The sequence below is a fragment of the Hesperophylax consimilis genome, chromosome 20, assembly GCF_061612785.1.
Source record: "Hesperophylax consimilis isolate HC1 chromosome 20, BYU_Hcon_1.0, whole genome shotgun sequence".
NCBI classification, from domain to species: Eukaryota; Metazoa; Arthropoda; class Insecta; order Trichoptera; family Limnephilidae; genus Hesperophylax; species Hesperophylax consimilis.
In genome coordinates this window covers 19,463,357-19,482,496 of record NC_142855.1, presented here as the reverse complement: position 1 = coordinate 19,482,496, position 19,140 = coordinate 19,463,357, and the positions used below count along the sequence as shown (strand labels likewise).

At 36.1% G+C, this 19,140-nt stretch overlaps 1 protein-coding gene across 1 annotated transcript; it reads left to right on the top strand.

Annotated features, from left to right (window-relative positions):
• Nucleotides 1-1,506: 1,506 nt before the first annotated feature.
• LOC149414280 (sorting nexin-30-like) lies at nt 1,507-18,096 on the top strand. The gene is made up of 10 exons (XM_089643993.1): nt 1,507-1,641; nt 5,953-6,087; nt 6,974-7,112; nt 8,876-8,986; nt 11,333-11,471; nt 12,972-13,376; nt 13,413-13,523; nt 15,138-15,247; nt 15,397-15,506; nt 17,703-18,096. The coding sequence occupies exons 2-10, from the start codon at nt 5,969-5,971 to the stop codon at nt 18,049-18,051; spliced, it is 1,593 nt and encodes a 530-aa protein (XP_089500119.1). The 5' UTR covers nt 1,507-1,641; nt 5,953-5,968; the 3' UTR covers nt 18,052-18,096.
• Nucleotides 18,097-19,140: the final 1,044 nt, after the last annotated feature.

Here is a 19,140-nt window from a genome sequence, read left to right as displayed (position 1 = left end):
TGCTAGAGATAGAGATGGGATCGATGGGATGTTGGATATTCGATATTCCTGTCCCGGTGACTGCTGTCACTAGATGGATCGCCCGATATTATTATTGTTCTCGGTTCCTACCGATTACTTTTGGATCCGGTTTCTAATTGGTATTATTGTGACCATTTTTTGCAAATAGTTTAGCATTTTTTTAGTCTTATTTATCACTTGCCAGACGAGGCCGGTCAATACCAGAAAACAAACCTTTCACACGTAACCCGGTTTGAGCTGGCTTTCACCCGCAGATAATTGAAATAATTCGCTTTATTGCACATTGAAGTGTTGTAAAAGCATTTATTTGAGATATTTACAAGTAGATTGTTTATACACTTTATTTAAATATTTTGTTTATAATGCTAAATACTTTTCTTTAATGAACAACTAGCACACAAGAGGTTCCCCAGTTTTGTCTAGGTATCGATCAAGTCTAGGTATAAATTGTGAATGCATTACGAAGTGGACAGTGAACAACTGCAGCCAGCCACCCGGCTTGTTTGAAAACATCCATTGTAAGCAAAATATTGTCCGTACCTGTCCGTACCAAATACACCAAAATCGCCGGCTATTCGGCACCTGGTAGCCGTATTCGGCATGGTCTGGCGTTGACCCGACCACTTGGTGCCGGATGGTATCGGCCATTCCATACAATTCAGCGCTCTATAGCCGGCATCTGGCCGATACCGGTAAATTATCCTCATAGGCTGGGATTAAATCATTTCTTTAATCTTACCTTTACTTTATTTTCGTAAGTACGGCACAATTATTTTGCTTACATAGAAATTGTGCATTTTCCACAAAACAGTTCTTGGCAGAAAATATTTTAAAACTCTCTAATCACACACTGATGGAGAAAATCACTGCTCAAGCGAGATCACTTCCATTTTGGAAAGACAAATCAATCCCACCTCTCGTTAAAGCGTGTAACTTCCTCAGACTTCTTTAATATACAAAATCCTTTAAAATTCACTCCGTTATTTTTTTTTTTCATTTGGCATACTTTAATATTTGGCAACTACGAGGTTCAAAGTAAATTTATCCACATAAAATCTAAATAGTCCAAGACGAGTGGTTTGCCATTTGAATAATTTAAATATACGAGGTTTGATGTAAGTTTCTGTAGTTTCCAACAAACTTTGATCAATTGTTGACCGCCATGCCATGTTATCGTCCGTGGGACGACAGCGAACGACGGGCTGAAGTCTCCAGTCTGGGGGCGGCCTTGTAAATAATAATAGTGATCATTAATTTACAAATTATATAAAAAAAACTGATGGTAATACCGAATAAATACTTTAACATCAGCCATATGATTGTATTATCATTGAAAAATAAGATAAAATAATGTTTACCTACATTGAATTCGTTTCCGAGTTGTGGAACACTCATCAAAAAAATTGTTTTCTAAGTTGTGGAACAATCATCACTTTCTGACGTTTGGGTAACAAAATGAATCTGTCAAAAAATTTTGAAGGCAGGCACGAAATTTAATTTGTGCTAATTCGATACGCCGACCAAACACGGTATTAAAATCAATTTAATAATACATATAAGTTCACAAGCCATATCTGAAGGATTATTTGTAATTATATCCCTCGGAATCCGAGATTACGAGTGAGTTACAATCTAATATTATTATTTTTAGGTCAAGATTTGCTTTACCGCCCAGTTATTTTCGTCAGTAAATAAATATGAATAATTTGTGTAATAAAATATGTTGCGTTGGGAACACGCACATAACGTAGTATAAATTAAATAAAATATTTATAAGACTCAATCGATGCAAATCTATACACAATTTTAACTTTCTAAAATAGCTGTAGTTTAAATTAACTCATTACTGCCCAGATTCTTTTTATATTGATTCTAGGTATTCCAATTTTTTTGGTTTAACAGCAGAACGATATGTAGAACCATACATGTATATTTGTTGAATGTTAGACAATTGTACAAATACAGTCAAACTTGGTTATAACGAGAACGAGGGGACCTTATAGCCATTAATCTTTACATCTAAAATAGGTTTTTTAAAAGACGTACGTATCTACCTAATTGCCTCTACTATCAAAATATTCGACTGTTGTGAACTCCTGCAACTTATAAACATACATACACCCACAGTAACAACACGACAAAATACAATATTCTACAGCAGCACACATAAGCGTAACTACATTGCCCACTCTCCGATACAACGACTTCACACCATGGGAAATCATTACTTGGGTGATGTTGACATATTCAATACCAACTTGGCAAGTTTTGTGGATCATTTAAAACATTTATTTCAACAATACTCCTAAACACATCATGTAAACCTACAAATAGCTGTAATTTTCTGTTTTTTTTTCTTGTGTTTGTATGACTTGTTGCATAGCCTTTATCAAATGTAATTTTTTTTTGTAACTTTTATAGTATCTGTCAAATTAAAATTATACTACCAACCATGTAAAAGCCCTCTGGGCGTTAAATAAATAAATAAATAAAATAAAATATTCGCGAAACTACTGTAAATTTTCAAAATACGAGTAGGTATTACTTATTAAAAAAATAATTGGAAAAATACATTTTTATTACTCAAATTTACTATCAGTGATTGTTTTAAAGATTTCGCTTTCATGCTTCTCAATTTCCTCTTCAAAACAATCAACGCATTATAACTATCATCACCTGGTTCAAGGCTTCCAAGAAAAATATCACTAAATTATCTATCTTATTATTACTACCTTGTGCCTACTGTACTTACCGCTTGTTAAATCTCACTTGTCATAAATAACTAGCTTACTGGATTGTTTTGGTTTTCGTCTGTGAAATTTTACTTGTCACAAACCAGTGATGCACAACTCGCGGCCCGCGTGTCAATTTCATACGGCTCACTTGGCTACAGAGAAAAATCTAAGTGTTTGGGATAATTCTTGAAAACTCCGGCTGAGAACATTTTTTTATAGAGTTTTGGTTAATTTACGCTGCATTTCCTAAATGGAAACAAATTTGAAGAACGTAAACCTTAAACTCTTGAATATCGCTGTCAACCCCCCGCCCCTCAAAGAAAACAAAAATAAATCCACCTTTAGGTCGAAGCCTGTTTGAAATCCTTTGTTATCCTTTATGCTATGCATAAAGCCTTATCTTATAAACATTAGTTTATCATTAAAAATAAAAAATATCATAACACGTTGGATGTCAAATGTCACGTATTTTAGTTTAGTAGGTTTAAAGCATGATAATCTCTTTCGAAGGATTGTGGGACAATGGATTCATAATAAAATTACTCACTTGTTCTCAAACAATAATACTTACATTTATTTCAGTTTGTACATAAGTTTTATATAGCCAAAATAAACCAATTATGGATTTCCTCCTTGTGACTTTACCTTTGTTGAGACAGCATAATATGGAATAAGTAAATTAAATTTATAAGAAACGAATATGAATTAAAAAATTTATACATAACAAAAGATTATATAAAACGAAAAATTTACAAAACAAAACATTTATTAGAGAGGTTTTAATTATTGAGAGAGATTGTAGATATAAATCAAATCATAATAGAAATATAAACAAAAGAGACATAACATTATTCACAAACCATCAGAGAAATATTCTTTTATGGACCTCTTGTATTTTGTAAGTTCGCAACTGAAAATATCCACCTTGGATAATACGCTATTGTAATTATTGCATAGTCTGTTCAGGCAAGAATTCTGCTTAGAGTTCGTTTTGCATTGATCCACCCTGACCAGGAGAGAAGAGCGTGTTGAACGCGCAGGTACATTGAATTGAATCTTATTTAGCAACTCTGGGATAACATACGCAAATTATGACGGAAGTGCAGCAATTTTAGTCTTGGAATCGCTGTGTGTGTCTCAAGGGCCCGTTCCGATTTCATCCACAATACGCTGCATCATTTCCAAAAAAACTTGCTGCGTCATCCGAATTACGGTAGTGTGGTATAGCAAAGACCTCATTCCTCAAACAGAAGTGATCACAAAAAAAATATTAGTATTAAAATTCATAAGTGGATAGTATTTTGATTCAAGTTTTCCCATTGTCACGCCTTCTTCTTTTTGATTCAAGAAGAATCCATCCTTTTAGGTTGCTTCCCAAGGAACCCCCATCTCGGGGCGCTCAAAGTGTAGGGCTGCTCCACTTGCTGCTCTCGCTTTTTAAAGAACTTTCCTGAATGCAAAGGTTCGCTCGTGACAAGGTTATATGTAACCTTTCGTTCGGACATTCTAACAAACTCCAGCTATTGTTGGAATTGCTTTCGTAGGGGTGTACCGTCGTGTGTCGTTACATTTTTACAATTATATGTATAAAAAAAAAAATTAAAAATTTTACACAAATATAGCAAAAGAAAATTATGTAAAACATAAATAACAATTTTAAAAGTGTTCAGAATAATATATCATTGTAAGCTAATACAAATGAATTGTTTCAGTACGCCAAGTCTTCAGTAAGTTCACCAATTATTTGTTTTGGGCACAGTTTCTAATTTCAGCAGGTAACATATTAAAACAACTGGGAATCATATAGTTTAACATTCTTTGTCCATATTTATTTGTATGCTTAGGTACAATAAGTCCTTCATTAAAGTTAAAACGAGTATTATGATTGTGTTCTAGCCTGTTTATATACAGGGTGTATTGGCACGTACCCGACAAAATTTAACCAGCTATTCCTTAGCACATTTGGGGTAAAAAATGTTATGGGCACTTTGCTGTCCGTTAACATTTTTTTTTTAATAAAAAAATTATTCATTTTTTCACCACATGTCACCAATGTTTTATCCTTTGTCAAAGTTTGAAAACCCATCTGGCAATATTTTGTTCGAGTTTCGTTGAATAATGTACGTACGTACCTACATTGGCGCGCTTTTACAATCACAACGAAATGGCACGGCACCATTCGTCTCATTTTTAACTATTATTATTTAGTGTGTACAAAAGAGCGAGGACACTTTTTGACACACTTGCTAATAACAGATGTTGAACACGAGATTCAACGCAAATGACAGTGACGGAGTATGGATTTTTTATTTATTTTTTGTTTTTAATGGAAAAAAAATGTTACCGGACAGCAAAGTGCCCATAACATTTTTTACTCCAAATGTGCTGAGGAATAGCTGGTTAAAGTTTGTCGGGTACTTGCCGATACACCCTGTATAAGGGGATATTTATGTGCTGAAATATAATTTTGTACCACAGAATTGCTCTCACTGAAATAATTTTGAGACTCTGATAGAAGTATGGAATATTATGCCTTTCTTTGTATAAAAATTTTTCAGCTAATAGTTTAGTTGAATAATAATCCACACATTACAGTCCCATAACTCCTCTGGCTAATTTGTTCAGTTTTGGGAAGAAACAGTTATTACGCCTAGAGTCAATTTGAGCGCTTTTTCGAACAACTTGTAAAGTCTCGTAGAAATCGTTGTATCTTCATTATCGTCAAAGTTAGAAATATGAACTACACAATGTTAAAAAGATGAAACACCAAGCTTTATACTCAAATATAGAAGTTAACCACAGAATAATTCAAATGTACACATCTATCAAACCAAAGGTTCTGACCGCAATTTGCAAAAAAAATTTTAATAATTCAAAAATTATATGTTTATTTCTAATAATAATAAAATTTGAAAGCTGAATTCATCACCTTTCAAAAACAGTTATTAGTTTCTGGAAACGTTCAGAAATATCCCATTTGTTTGGATTTTATTGAGAAGCGGAAATACACACAATTTCTCTGACTTTCTGGCAGCTCTTTAAGAAATATAACGGTCAATATGTCAAAGGTGAAGGGTTAATTTAGAATAATTGTTAAGATAAGATATTATTGTTATGTTCATTAGTCTTACATAGCTTGTATTTATGTAGTTAGTAAGAAAATGATATATTTATTTAACTGTAATATATTCCCTAGATACAGCAATATCATCATGGCGTCTTCGGATGGGGAGGAACAGAACAGCGCCATCCTGGAAGTGACTTCCGAAGCCAAGAAGATTAGCTCCATCTGCAGCAAGATGGATGGATCCTGCGATGACAGCAACGATAGGTTTGAATGACAAGTTTTTTCCAGAGACAAGTATTTTTAGATGTAATCTTTTTATATAAAACTATAAACGCTATTATGAGTGTCGATAACTTGTCATGAGATAATTGAGCATGACTGCAGATAACTAACATATAAACGAAAGTTCAAGTTGAATAAATTCAGAACACTGATGTTTGTTTGTTGGCGGTCTCCAGTTGTGCTCGGGGTTGATGACTGGTTACAGACATTATCGAGGAAACCTTTATCTACCGACTGTGCTAGATACCCTGATAAATCTTCACAAACCTACTAAAACCACTTAGGACCGGCAGTTCCTACATCCTATTTCACATTACCGTTAAGATACTATACAATACGATTGAACAACCCTGCTAGGAGCACTCCAGTCCTGGTGCGACCAGTACACCGGGGGCACTGATTTGTAAGGAAAGTATTTTGGGCGTCTTATTACATATCTTTGCCTTTTTTGGCTCTTCCGGGTTCATTGTCTCTTCTTGCATCTTATTGTCTCTTCTCGCTGCTTCTTGTCTCTTCTCGCCTCTTCTTGTCTCTTCTCACCTCTTTTGGCTCATCTTGTCTCTTCTTGCCTCTTCTTGTCTCTTCTCTCGATTCTTGGCTTACCTTAACTCTTTATGCATCTTCTTGAATCTTTCGCCCCATCTCGTCTTCTCTCTTCTTTTCTTCTTGTCTCTTCTGTATTTTCTAGTCTCTTCTTGGCTCTAAGAACAAACTATCAAATAATCTCTACTTAATAAATCCCTGGTTCTAGTTCTGTGAAGTGGTTTTGCGAGAACTAAATATTTATAATATAATATATATATTTTTTTTAAATGTTTGTAAATGTTCTAAATTGTCAGTAATTAAAGAATAAATAAATAAATTATAGCTCCATCACGGAGACCAATGGCCTGGTGCAGTCACCTTCGGCTGAGAGCATATCCACCTTCCAGGATCTGGAGCGGATGTCGGAGCTGGTGTTAGACTCTACCCAGGACATCGTCTCCAGGGTAGATAACCCTCAGAAGGTTTGTTTTTATTTTCAATGGTTCATAGCTAACTAACCATCAAGCCCCAGAGAAGTAAGCAGCAATTATGTATTGATTGTCGCAATTTGAAAAAAAAAATTCATTATTTTTATATGAAATGACAAAAAAAATCAGGTGAGAATAAAGTTTGTAAAACATTTGACTAATAAAATGCATATGTGTTTATACATATATATATTTTTTTTATCAGTAATTTTAGTTACAAAAAACATAAAGTGAGCCATTTTTATTTATTTTTTATTTTTTATGTTTGCATTTTTTTATTTTTTAATATTAAAAAAAAATTATGTTTTTTTGTAATATTAAAATTTTGAAAGCATATTTTATCATTTTTCAAAAACAGTTTTTAGTTTTCTGATGCATTAAGAAATATTCCATTTATTTGTATATTTTGCAAAGCGGAAATACTCCAACCTCCTGACAGAATATACCAGAGGCCTGAGGAGTTAAACAACATTGTACACCTCATTACAATCCTACAACATTGTACACCTCATCACAATCCTACAACATTGTACACCTCATTACAATCCTACAACATTGTATACGTCATCACAATCCTACAACATTGTACATCTCATTACAATCCTACAACATTGTATACGTCATCACAATCCTACAACATTGTACACCTCATTACAATCCTACAACATTGTATACGTCATCACAATCCTACAACATTGTACACCTCATTACAATCCTACAACATTGTATACGTCATCACAATCCTACAACATTGTACACCTCATCACAATCCTACAACATTGTACATCTCATTACAATCCTACAACATTGTATACGTCATCACAATCCTACAACATTGTACATCTCATTACAATCCTACAACATTGTATACGTCATCACAATCCTACAACATTGTACACCTCATCACAATCCTACAACATTGTACACCTCACCAAAATCCTACAATATTGTAAACCTCATGACAATCCTACAACATTGTACACCTCATTACAATCCTACAACATTGTGCGCCTCATCACAACCCTGCAACATTGTGCACCTCATCACAATCATACATAATATTTTTATTTATTATTTATACATTTTTAAAAATTTACAAATATAATTAATTACCAAAATAAACGAATTTCCTAAGTGCAACTTCGAAAATTCAAAAGTGCAACTTCGAGTGCTATACCAGCAGAACCGAGGTAGGTTCCAATCTATACACGATGGAGTGAAACGCGCCGCTGGATTGTGTCAATTTGTATGCAACCGAGCAAACATAGCCAAACTGTGAAAAATACAAAATGCATTTAAAAAATGCTGGCCGCCGTGCGACACCGTAGAGTATATGAACAGAGTCTTTATGAGCGTGGCCATATTTATATAATATCATATCGTGGCCATTCCTTTAACATTCACCCGGTCCCTTTTATTTCAGTTGACCAGGGTTGTCATTGGATATGTGGCTATGTCTTCTGGTTCCACAATGTGTCTTCCCAGGTCTCATCTCTCCTCTCCAATCCCCTTTGGTTCTCTGAAAGCCCCACAAGGGAATAGGGCCTCAACTCTCCTCTCCATTCCCCTTTGGTTTTGTGAAGGCCCCACAGGGGAAGAGTTCACGGAGGTGGCCTCGTCTCTCCTCTCCACTCCTCCTTGGTTCCCTGTAGGCCCCGCGATGGAGGAGTCTACTCCTCCTTGGGTCCCTGAAGGCCCCACGAGGGAAGAGGGCCTCGTCTATAAATTAATGAATTAAAATGAATATAATATTTCAGGTAGTAGAGCCGTGGGGAACATACGTGGCCTTCAGATTAAGGACTCGCTGCAAGAGATGGGACAGTGAAGAGAAGGAATATGTCGTTAGAAGGCGGTACAATGATTTTAAGGTAAATTTGAATTTATTTTACTTTTTTATGATCCTTTGTTATTTTTCATAATTTTATGAGAAGTGTCAACAATCCGTTAAAATATAAAATAATGATATTTGTTATTTTTATGACATTTTATTTTTTACTAGCTGTACCCCGCCACGCGTTGCTGTTACTCAGTCTGTCTGTGCAGATAGAGAAACAATAGCGCATGTAGCTTTTACGTCCAACAGATGGCGCTGTTTTAAAAAAAAACATGTTTTTACCTGTCAAAGGTGACATCTATACAGTATAGGTATAGGTGTGTCAACATTTCAAAGCTATCGGTGAAGAAATTTCGGAGGTTTAAGATTTTGAATAAACGAACATTAACATTTTTATTCATATTTTTTATAAATATCAAAAAAAATTACAATTTTGGTGACGTTCTTAGCTAACACACTAGGCTCATACCCGTATTATGGCAGTCACACATGATTCATGTAAGAATAACAATAATAAAACATAACTGAAGAGGAAATTGTCATGGTAAAACAAAAACTAAAAAAATGCACATCATTGTAGAAACCATATTAGAAATAGAAATAAAGATAAAACTAAGTAAATGATAAAGAGTTAAAACGGATTTGTGCCTTAAGCGCGTATACGCGCTCTAGGTATCTATGTATGCTCGCGTTTCTTAAACAAGACTTATAAGCCATAGCATTGCAATGGTTATCAATAGAGTTATCTCTATTGGATGATCTATCAATAGAGTTATAAATTATATTAAAACTAAGTATTTCAAGATTAGCATAACTTCTGGTTTGTAGGCTAATTCTATTTGTTGCCTCAAGTAAGTCTATATGGTGCGAAAACCTCGGATAAGTTCCATGTGTCTGCATATGGACATACCTGATAATTTTTTTCTGGATTTGTGTACCATTGTTGAGTCCACACAATACTAGCATACTCCTTCTAACACCATCAAACATAACATCTTCTCCAGCTTTACAGTGCTTTCACCGTTTGTTCACTGCAAGGGATGAGCAGATAGAGCCTGGCATTTCTTGCATTCGTTATTTGGCAGCCTTCTCAAACTGGTTTTACTGGTGTATGTTGAGCATCGGTGGAGGAAAACTTTTTCTTCTTCCTGAGAAGAAAGATATAATATTTTCACCTTGTTTTGGAGGTCGGTCAGTATTCTCTTCAGCTTCTCTGAACTTGAACAACTTCCAGTAGTGAAGTCAAGGATAAACTTAGTGAAAAGGTCGCATAGAGCACGTCAAAAAAGGAAGCTACTGGGAGGAACTGGTGCCAACGCAAGGGCGAGGTGACAATGGCCGCCATGTGCCTATCAGATCAAAGGCGCCCGACGAAAGCTTTAAAATTTAATGTTGAACGCAATATTCGTTATAATCTATACTAATGATAATAACACAGCATTTATGTAGCGCAAGTTTAACCACTCAGAACATTAGAACGTCAAAAGACGTAAATATGATAATAGCGGTCAAGACATTAGAACGTCTTTTCACGTAAACGCGCGAGATTTTACAAAAATCGATTTATTTCCATCACTAGTATACGGATTGCCATGATTTAAAAAACAGAGTATCGATAATGAATAACGCTACGCGTCTGTATTCAACAATATCTATGGAATGTAGAGGTGCATTATCTAAGTCGATTGGATCTGTCATCTTGTTTGTTCATAATTTATTGCGTTTCTAAATAATTTATTAAAAATATTTTAGTTTGGACGGTTAATATTTTGAGGTGACTAATAGTTTTTAATTATATTTCTTCAATATATAAAGTGTTATTTCTTTATGATACTCAGAAAAAAGTACATTTTTCACAGCTTTGAAATAATGGTCAGCGATTTTTACATATTTTTGACGTTTTCAGAAAATGTATATTTAGAAACGCAAATATTTACGTATAACAATACAATACGATAGTGAATTTCATAATCTTTCCAAAACATTTTTTAGAATGAGGCTAAGTTTCCCAAAACGTGAGTTATGAAGCTTTTAACAAAACTCGTAAATATCACAAAAATTTTCACATTTTGACAGTTCGCAAAGGAACACAAAGTAAATAATAGTCTTTGTCCGAGAGGTTAATGTTATTTCTACGCATTCACAGATGGCGGTAATTTAACTTAATATTAAATTACACTTTTTGCAAGTTGTGCTTTAGAATATTAAGAAAACTTATCTGTTTGTTCCCGAATAAATGAAAGCATACAAATACAATATAGTATCGATGATTCAAACCAAAGAAGTCTAGAGCTTGAATAAGTTGATCTTATAAAATAGAATTTACCTTGGCTGGACCATTTCATAAACTTATCCGGTTTTATTTAAAATTACATCACAGGCGCTAAGGGAGCGCTTAGTGTGTAACAGCCTACAGGTGGTTCCTCCGCTGCCAGGAAGACACACCCTCCTGGGGCAGCTGGACAGGTACTCCAAGGACTTTGTGCTGCAAAGGATGGCCCTGCTGAACATCTTCATTCGTGAGTTTATTGATCTATAAACATCTTCTAAGCGAAGCTAGCAGTCCACAATGGAGTGCCGATACCGACACTGACGTATGGCAGTGAGGCATGGAACTGGCAGAGGAAAGAGCAAACTATACTGAACGCTGTACAAATGAAATGTTTTGAGATGTACACAACCAAAACTAATTGTTATTTTAATTTGTGGGCATTTGTTCCAAAGTATTTGTATTTTTGACACGTCTTTGTAATGATTGTCTTGGATTTTTCATAGTTATGGTATATAGAATATTGTAAAGTTAAATATATATGTACATTTAACATGCAAATTTATTAATTTACTTTACAACTGTCCAACATGCGTATATTTTCAATTAATTATTTAAACCAAATAGCTTGTTTTTACAATGTCCCATTTCTACATTCAATTTATTTAAAAATAGCTGTACCCCGCCACGCGTTGCTGTGGCGATAGAGAAACAATAGCGCGTGTTGCTTTTGCGTCCAACAGATGGCGCTGTTGAAAAAAACATGTTTTTACCTATCACAGGTGACATCTATATATATATATATATATACACACACGTGTATTTGAATGCAACGTGTCAAAATTTCAAAGCAATCGGTGAAGAAGTTTTGGAGATTTGAACATTTTGAACAAACGAACATTTTAATTTATATAGATTTACCCAAACGATAATTCGGAGAAGGAATACAATACAATACAATCAGAAATATAGAACAGTGCATTACAGATAGACATTGTGTGAGATTAATTTTGTGGGTCTTAAATATACTTTATGTAAATATACAATATATTTTATGCGTCTTAAATAGCTTACACAATATATTTTGTGGGTCCTAAATAGCTTTCATAATATATTTTTGGAAAATGTACTATTTTTACATTAATTTGAACCAACATTGAAAAAAAATAATGTTTAACATTTCTGGTATAGACTCCGTTAGTTTCATTTGGTGACCATATATGTACATCATCAGAAAATCGCCTTAAAAATGTGAATGTTCCCACTATTTGCCCGAAAATGGGCGAATTTCTACAGGTGGGGCAAAAGTAATCACCCTATTGGAAAACGCTATAAATTTTGCAAATGGTGCTAAATCTCAATTCGGTTTTGACATTTGTGAAGTAAATAAACGCAGAATACAAATCGACAAAATATGAAAATAATGTAATGAGTTTTATCTCAACTCATTGGGAATAATGTGTTACTTACCATGTTTTTTGTAATACATTATAAATAAATAAATAAATGAATCGGTTTACTCCGCAAGAACGCGGTATAACAAGCAGTACCAAAGTTTATCATAAAAAAAAAAAAATTACAGCAAAAGAACATCGGGTGATTACTTTTGCCCCACCCTGTATTATTCTCGTAAAAATGGCTACATTCCTATAAGTTACATGTTATCGTAAACACGATTTTTTCAGGTATCTAAAGTGATTGGATCACTAAAGAGGTAGACCATTTTATAATATATATTACTTGTTTTCAGGGCGTCTAACCACACACTCCATTCTTTCCCATAACGAAGACCTCAAGATATTTCTAACAGCGTCACAATCAGAGTTATCTAATCACTTTAAGTCAAAGACCAGTTACCTCTCCAGCATATCCGACTCTCTGTACAGCCTCGCCTCTTCGAATAGCTCCGGCCTTCCATCGTCAGCTCAATGCCGGGTCCGGGATCCCGAATTCACCTCTGTCTCTGATTACATGACGAGCCTCCGATCAAAACTAGACACGCTGGCGACAATATCGTCGCGGATCAACAAGGAGAGGTCCGACATCACGAGCGAGATGACAAGCGTCAGGCCGATCCTGGAGAGCTGGTCGCAGATCGAACGCTTCAATAGGGGCACGCTCAAGCGATCGGGCGATGACGGCGATAAGACGACCGGTAAAAGCGACGGGGCACTCGACATGTCGAGGAAAGATGTGAACAGACAGTTAACGCTGGGGGAGATCTTGAAGCGGATGGTGAAGCCGTATCACGTCAATGTTTCTGAACAAACCAAGATGGTGGCTGAGTTTCCGTATGCATTAGGTAATTAGTTTCCTCTTTACATGTTTTTTATCAACTACTGTCTCTGAAAAATAATAGTTTATAATGATAAGGGAATGGAAATACCCAATCATATTTCTGTTCTCCTTGTATTTTGCTCTTAGCAGATTCATGTTTTGACATTTATTATTATTTTTTATTTAAATTAGAAATTTCAGAAATTAACACCTTATGAAATTTGTGTTCTCCCTTTATTTTATTTTCTAATTTTGAAAAAAACAATTATAATAATATTATGTAAAATTAATTAATAATATTATTTAAAGATATACTTTATCGCTTGTCCGAATCTGTTCAAACAAACAAAATGACACTTGAATTCAAACCAAATCCTAGTGCTCTAGAGTTCATTGAACCAGAGTTACAGACACAACTGATATTAGTATTATTAATTATATTTATTAACCTTCCCGATACCGGTTAGCAGCCGAATGGATAAATGCGTCCCTTAGAGTATGAGTTCAATCCCTCTGTTAGTTAAGTCCTCCATCATTGCACAAGCAACATTTTCTCACAATAATAATGGTAGCTGGACGAATCGAAATATTGTCGGATTATTCGTAACCCGGAAACTTTGTAATTGAATCGAGCTTTAAATAGATTTATATTAGTACATAGAATGGATGACATGTTGTGGAAGTTTGTTCCATGCTTCCACTACTCTATTTGCTGAATAGGAAGGAATTGTTTCCTAGGATTGTATTTATTTATTGGATGATTTGTATAGCGCCGCTTTTGTGAGATATCACCTCAGGGGCGCTTTACAGTTAATGCAGGTATGTATTATAAAAAAATATAAATATTACAAAAATAAATTGAAATTAAGTTAAATAAAATGAAGTACAGAAACAGGTGACACGAAGATTGAGAATCTGCAGCAAGAATCCTAGGTGGTGAGGAAACTGGACCAGCTGCTGCAGCGAGAAAGTCCACCAACAGTGCCAGCACGAGGTTCGTCATCCATCCAGGTATGTGTCTGCTGCTAATAGAGCGCTGACACAATGTCCTCTCATAGATACCAGACCTTGGCAGCACCGCTGTGACATTGGACGAAGATAGAGGATGGAGATTCTGCAGCAAGAATCCTAGGTGGTGAGGAAACTGGACCAGCTGCTGCAGCGAGAAAGTCCACCAACAGTGCCAGCACGAGGTTCGTCATCCATCCAGGTATGTGTCTGCTGCTAATAGAGCGCTGACACAATGTCCTCCCATAGATACCAGACCTTGGCAGCACCGCTGTGACATTCGACGAAGATAGAGGATGGAGACTCTGCAGCAAGAATCCTAGGTGTTGAAGAAACTGGACCAGCTGCTGCAGCGAGAGAGTGCACCGCGCCCACCAACAGTGCCAGCAGTGTATGCAAATGATATCAACGGAGATTTACTCTTGTGTTTGTGGTGAAGAATTGTTGGATGCCAGAGCGACTATAATGTCCAGATAAAATATTGAAAGTCTTAATTAAGTCACCCCTTGCACTTCTTTCTTTTATCGTTGCTATCTTCTCATATTGCCGGTCTTTCAAAGCTCTTGGTATTTTTGTGAATCGTCTCTGTATTTTTTCCATTACTTATGTATGATGTATTTGTCTTCCTTAGGTAACCCGATCCAGGAATACTTACTGTATGTGGATGCAGTCAGGAGCAAGTTGCGGGAGCGGGAAGCCTTGCAGGCGGGGCTGGAGGCTGCGCAGGACAAGCTGGCCAAGGTGCCCCCGGGACTCCCGGGCTCCAGGGACGTAGAGGAGTGCCACGATCGGTGAGTTCCACCTGCCAGTATCTATCTGCCCCCTCTTTGTATTCCATAGGTAACTCGATCCAGGAATACTTACTGTATGTGGATGCAGTTAGGAGCAAGTTGCGGGAGCGGGAAGCCTTGCAGGCGGGACTGGAGGCTGCGCAGGACAAGCTGGCCAAGGTGCCCCCGGGACTCCCGGGCTCCAGGGACGTAGAGGAGTGCCACGATCGGTGAGTTCCACCTGCCAGTATCTATCTGCCCCCTCTTTGTATTCCATAGGTAACCCGATCCAGGAATACTTACTGTATGTGGATGCAGTTAGGAGCAAGTTGCGGGAGCGGGAAGCCTTGCAGGCGGGGCTGGAGGCTGCGCAGGACAAGCTGGCCAAGGTGCCCCCGGGACTCCCGGGCTCCAGGAACGTGGAGGAGTGCCACGATCGGTGAGTTCCACCTGCCGGTATCTATCTGCCCCCTCTTTCCCACTACAGTTCGTCGAGGGCCAATCGGGAAGCCGAATATGCCGGATGGCGATATACAATGTCAGGCGAGTTTGAGAGAGACAGAGTGCGAGCTAAATGGGCTAAAAACAAAAGGTACTAAGTCAGTGACAATATTGCTTTCCATTCAAATCTATATGGAAGGCGTTTCTATTGTTCTTCTATACAAACTCTCGGTGAACTAGTCTTAGCCGGTGAGTGTTTGATTTGTTAGCTAATAGGCTTCGCTAATTATAACGCATATTCACTTTGGGAAACATATTTATTTCTTCAAAAACATTAGAAACATACTAGACTCCAAATCTATGAAATTTTTTTATTACTCTCTTTGTCAATCTATCATTGAGTATGGAATAATCGCATGGGGAGGTGCAACACTATAAGCTATAGATTCATTATCGAAGGCACAAAAATTAATTATGAAATATATTCTTAAAGTTCCCTTAGAAACAAGTACTGCAGATATATTCTACAAATTCCATGTATTAGATATTCAACAAATTTACACAAAAACTATCTTAACTCATCGGTTTAAAAATAAAACACATACATTTTATGAAAATACCCAAAATATTGTAAACACGAGACACAAAACCAAAGAACTCATACAAACACAACATTTGGTCAAAGCAATTTCAAATACATTGCGTCTAAAATATACAATAACAACAAAAAAACAACAAAATCGCATAATATTAACAAATACAAAATCCTGATCAAACAATGGATCATCGAAAAAGTAATCAAATATAATCCTCTATCTCATTATTGTTACCACTACCTACCAACCTGAAAATTTTTGTAAAATATTTTTGCTTTACTGAAAAATGAACTTTATTTTAATGTTATAAAATATTTGTAAACTAGTCTGTCTCGACACAGGATTTCCTAGTGAGACAGGCAAAGTCAAACAAAATATACATAAACCTTTTTATATAGATGTACATAATAAATAAATAAAAATCTTTTTATTATTTTCAAAATGTGCATATAAATTTAATTATAAACTTTTTACTTTTGTTTAATTCTCTAGATCCGGCAATAACGAGGAGATATTATTTCAAATTGATTTTATTTGTTATTTAGTGTAAATATGTTTACTAACGAATGCTGTATGCACTTTTTTTTTACACTGGAGGGTCTAGAGTCGTTCATAATAATTAAATGTAACTTCGTTTTATTAAAAAAAATTAGAGTCTTGACGTATATTGTGTAAATACTTACTCGGTCATAACAATATGTATAGTTTTTTTATTTATTTTTTTTATTTTTTTATTTATTTATTTATTTATTTATTTTTTTTTATAGTGAATACGTCACAAGAGTCCCAACTGCTCCCGTCTGGAGCCAGTGAGACTATGGCATCCCCAATTGGGGGATGTTGTGAGGCTGAAGGTAAGTGGGGAAGGGAAAGAGGAAGGTGGGGAAGTACCTGGCTATTCAGATCTAGTCACTAAACACGTCTAAAGCTATTTGGAGCAACGTTTCAATTCTGAATGGTGGTCTTACACCAGGGCGATACTGGTAGTATCTTCCACTCTGGAACGTGCCGCAAATATACTATATATTATTTTAATTAATTAATTGTGAAATAACACAAATTAATCAAATAAAATTTACTTGCGCACGCCGGGTTCGAACCCGCGACCTTCGGAATGGTAGTCCAATGCGTTACCACTGGACTATGCCGGCCGTCAAAAGTCATAGTTAAAAGTATTAGTTGTAAATCACTAGACATTTCTTAGTTATAAGCCACTAGTTATAAGTCACTGACTTATAACTTAAGAGAAAGTGGTGGGGCCCCTCCAATGTTCTTCTTTATTCTGTGTGTGCCATTAGAGAATCCTAGACCATTCCGGAAATGGCGAGATGGGTAGTTAGTTGAGTTGATTATTATGCATGTATTAATATTTGTTGTTTCTTATTCCAGCCTGCAGTGTGCGTCGGAAGCTCTGCGAAGCGACCTCCAAGGTTGGCAGCGACAAAAGAAAACCGACGTGAAGCTTCTCCTCCTGGAGATGGCCAAGAGACACATGGTCTTCTACGAGAAGTCCCTCTCGGCCTGGGACGCAGTCCTCCCTAGCCACACCCCCGCCACCTCCAACTCCAAGAAGAGCACCGTCAGTGGAGGCGGTCATTCCCTGATGGGCAACGGGGACGTGGAACTGCTGCGGCAGGTGGCAAGCGCTCTAGCTCCTGAACTGCTCGAAGAGGATAATACAGAACCGTCAAAAGATAGCTCGGATTGGGAAAATGTCGACGATGCGGCAGCTATTTGAGAAGTGGGATGAGATTAGCGCCGTCTTACTTTTAACATGCGTCGTGTTTTCTATGAGTACGCCTCGGCCACTGAACAATTTATCCCTATAAGTGTGATTTATAAGACCTTTCGACTGCTACCGTCTGATGAAATTGATAATTTTTTTATTTTATTTATTTATTTCCATTATTATAATAATTTTTATTTGAAAATGTTCAATCGATTTCAGCAGAAGTAGGAGAAAATTGAGCTTATTTTCGGCACACAGGCATGCCAATAACGCAATTCCATTGTCTTATTGCTTCAGTGTCCTCAACTCAATTTTTTTTTCTTTCATTTTTCTATTTTGTGTTATACATATATAACAGGTATGACAAGGATCGTTCAAATTTTACGAGAGTTTGAAACAAATTGGAAATGAACACTGCGAAATAGTTTTAGCTCACTCGCTGACTGCTGATAAATTATGTAACTTGCTTTAAGCGATTGTAGAACTTTAACCCCTAGGGGCTGGACTCCTGCAATTGAAGTGTTGAAGAAGCACTTCAATTGCAGTGTTGACCATGTACATTCATTTTATGTAACTTGCATTAAGCGATCGTAGGACTTCAACCCCTAGGGCCTGGGCCCCTGCAATTGCAGTGTTGACCTTGTACATTTATTTTGCCTTTGGATATTACATCTATTTGGTTTTTTTCAAATTTTTCTGGCTTTCACCGTTCAAGGGCCATCATTTCAAATTATGAAGAGAGGGAAGGTGAATTTATATTAATTATATTTAAATTGGCAAATCTCAAAATTATTTGTAAGATTGGAGTCGAATTTAGACTTAGAAGAGATGAGATGTTGAATGGAGGGGAGGCAATAAGGCTTGATAGAAGAGAAGATATTTGTTTAGAGAGGGACAACCAAAAATATGTAATCTAAAATTCTCACTTCTAGAGCACAGAATATACAATATGAGGAGTCCAGCACATTGATGCGTTCCTATCATCGTCCAATACTCATTTGAAATGGGGGAATTGTTGAAATTACCAATACTCTGATCAAACATTGCAGGACCTATCTCTAAGGATATTCTACTAGGTAAATTAACCTTTTGAACGCG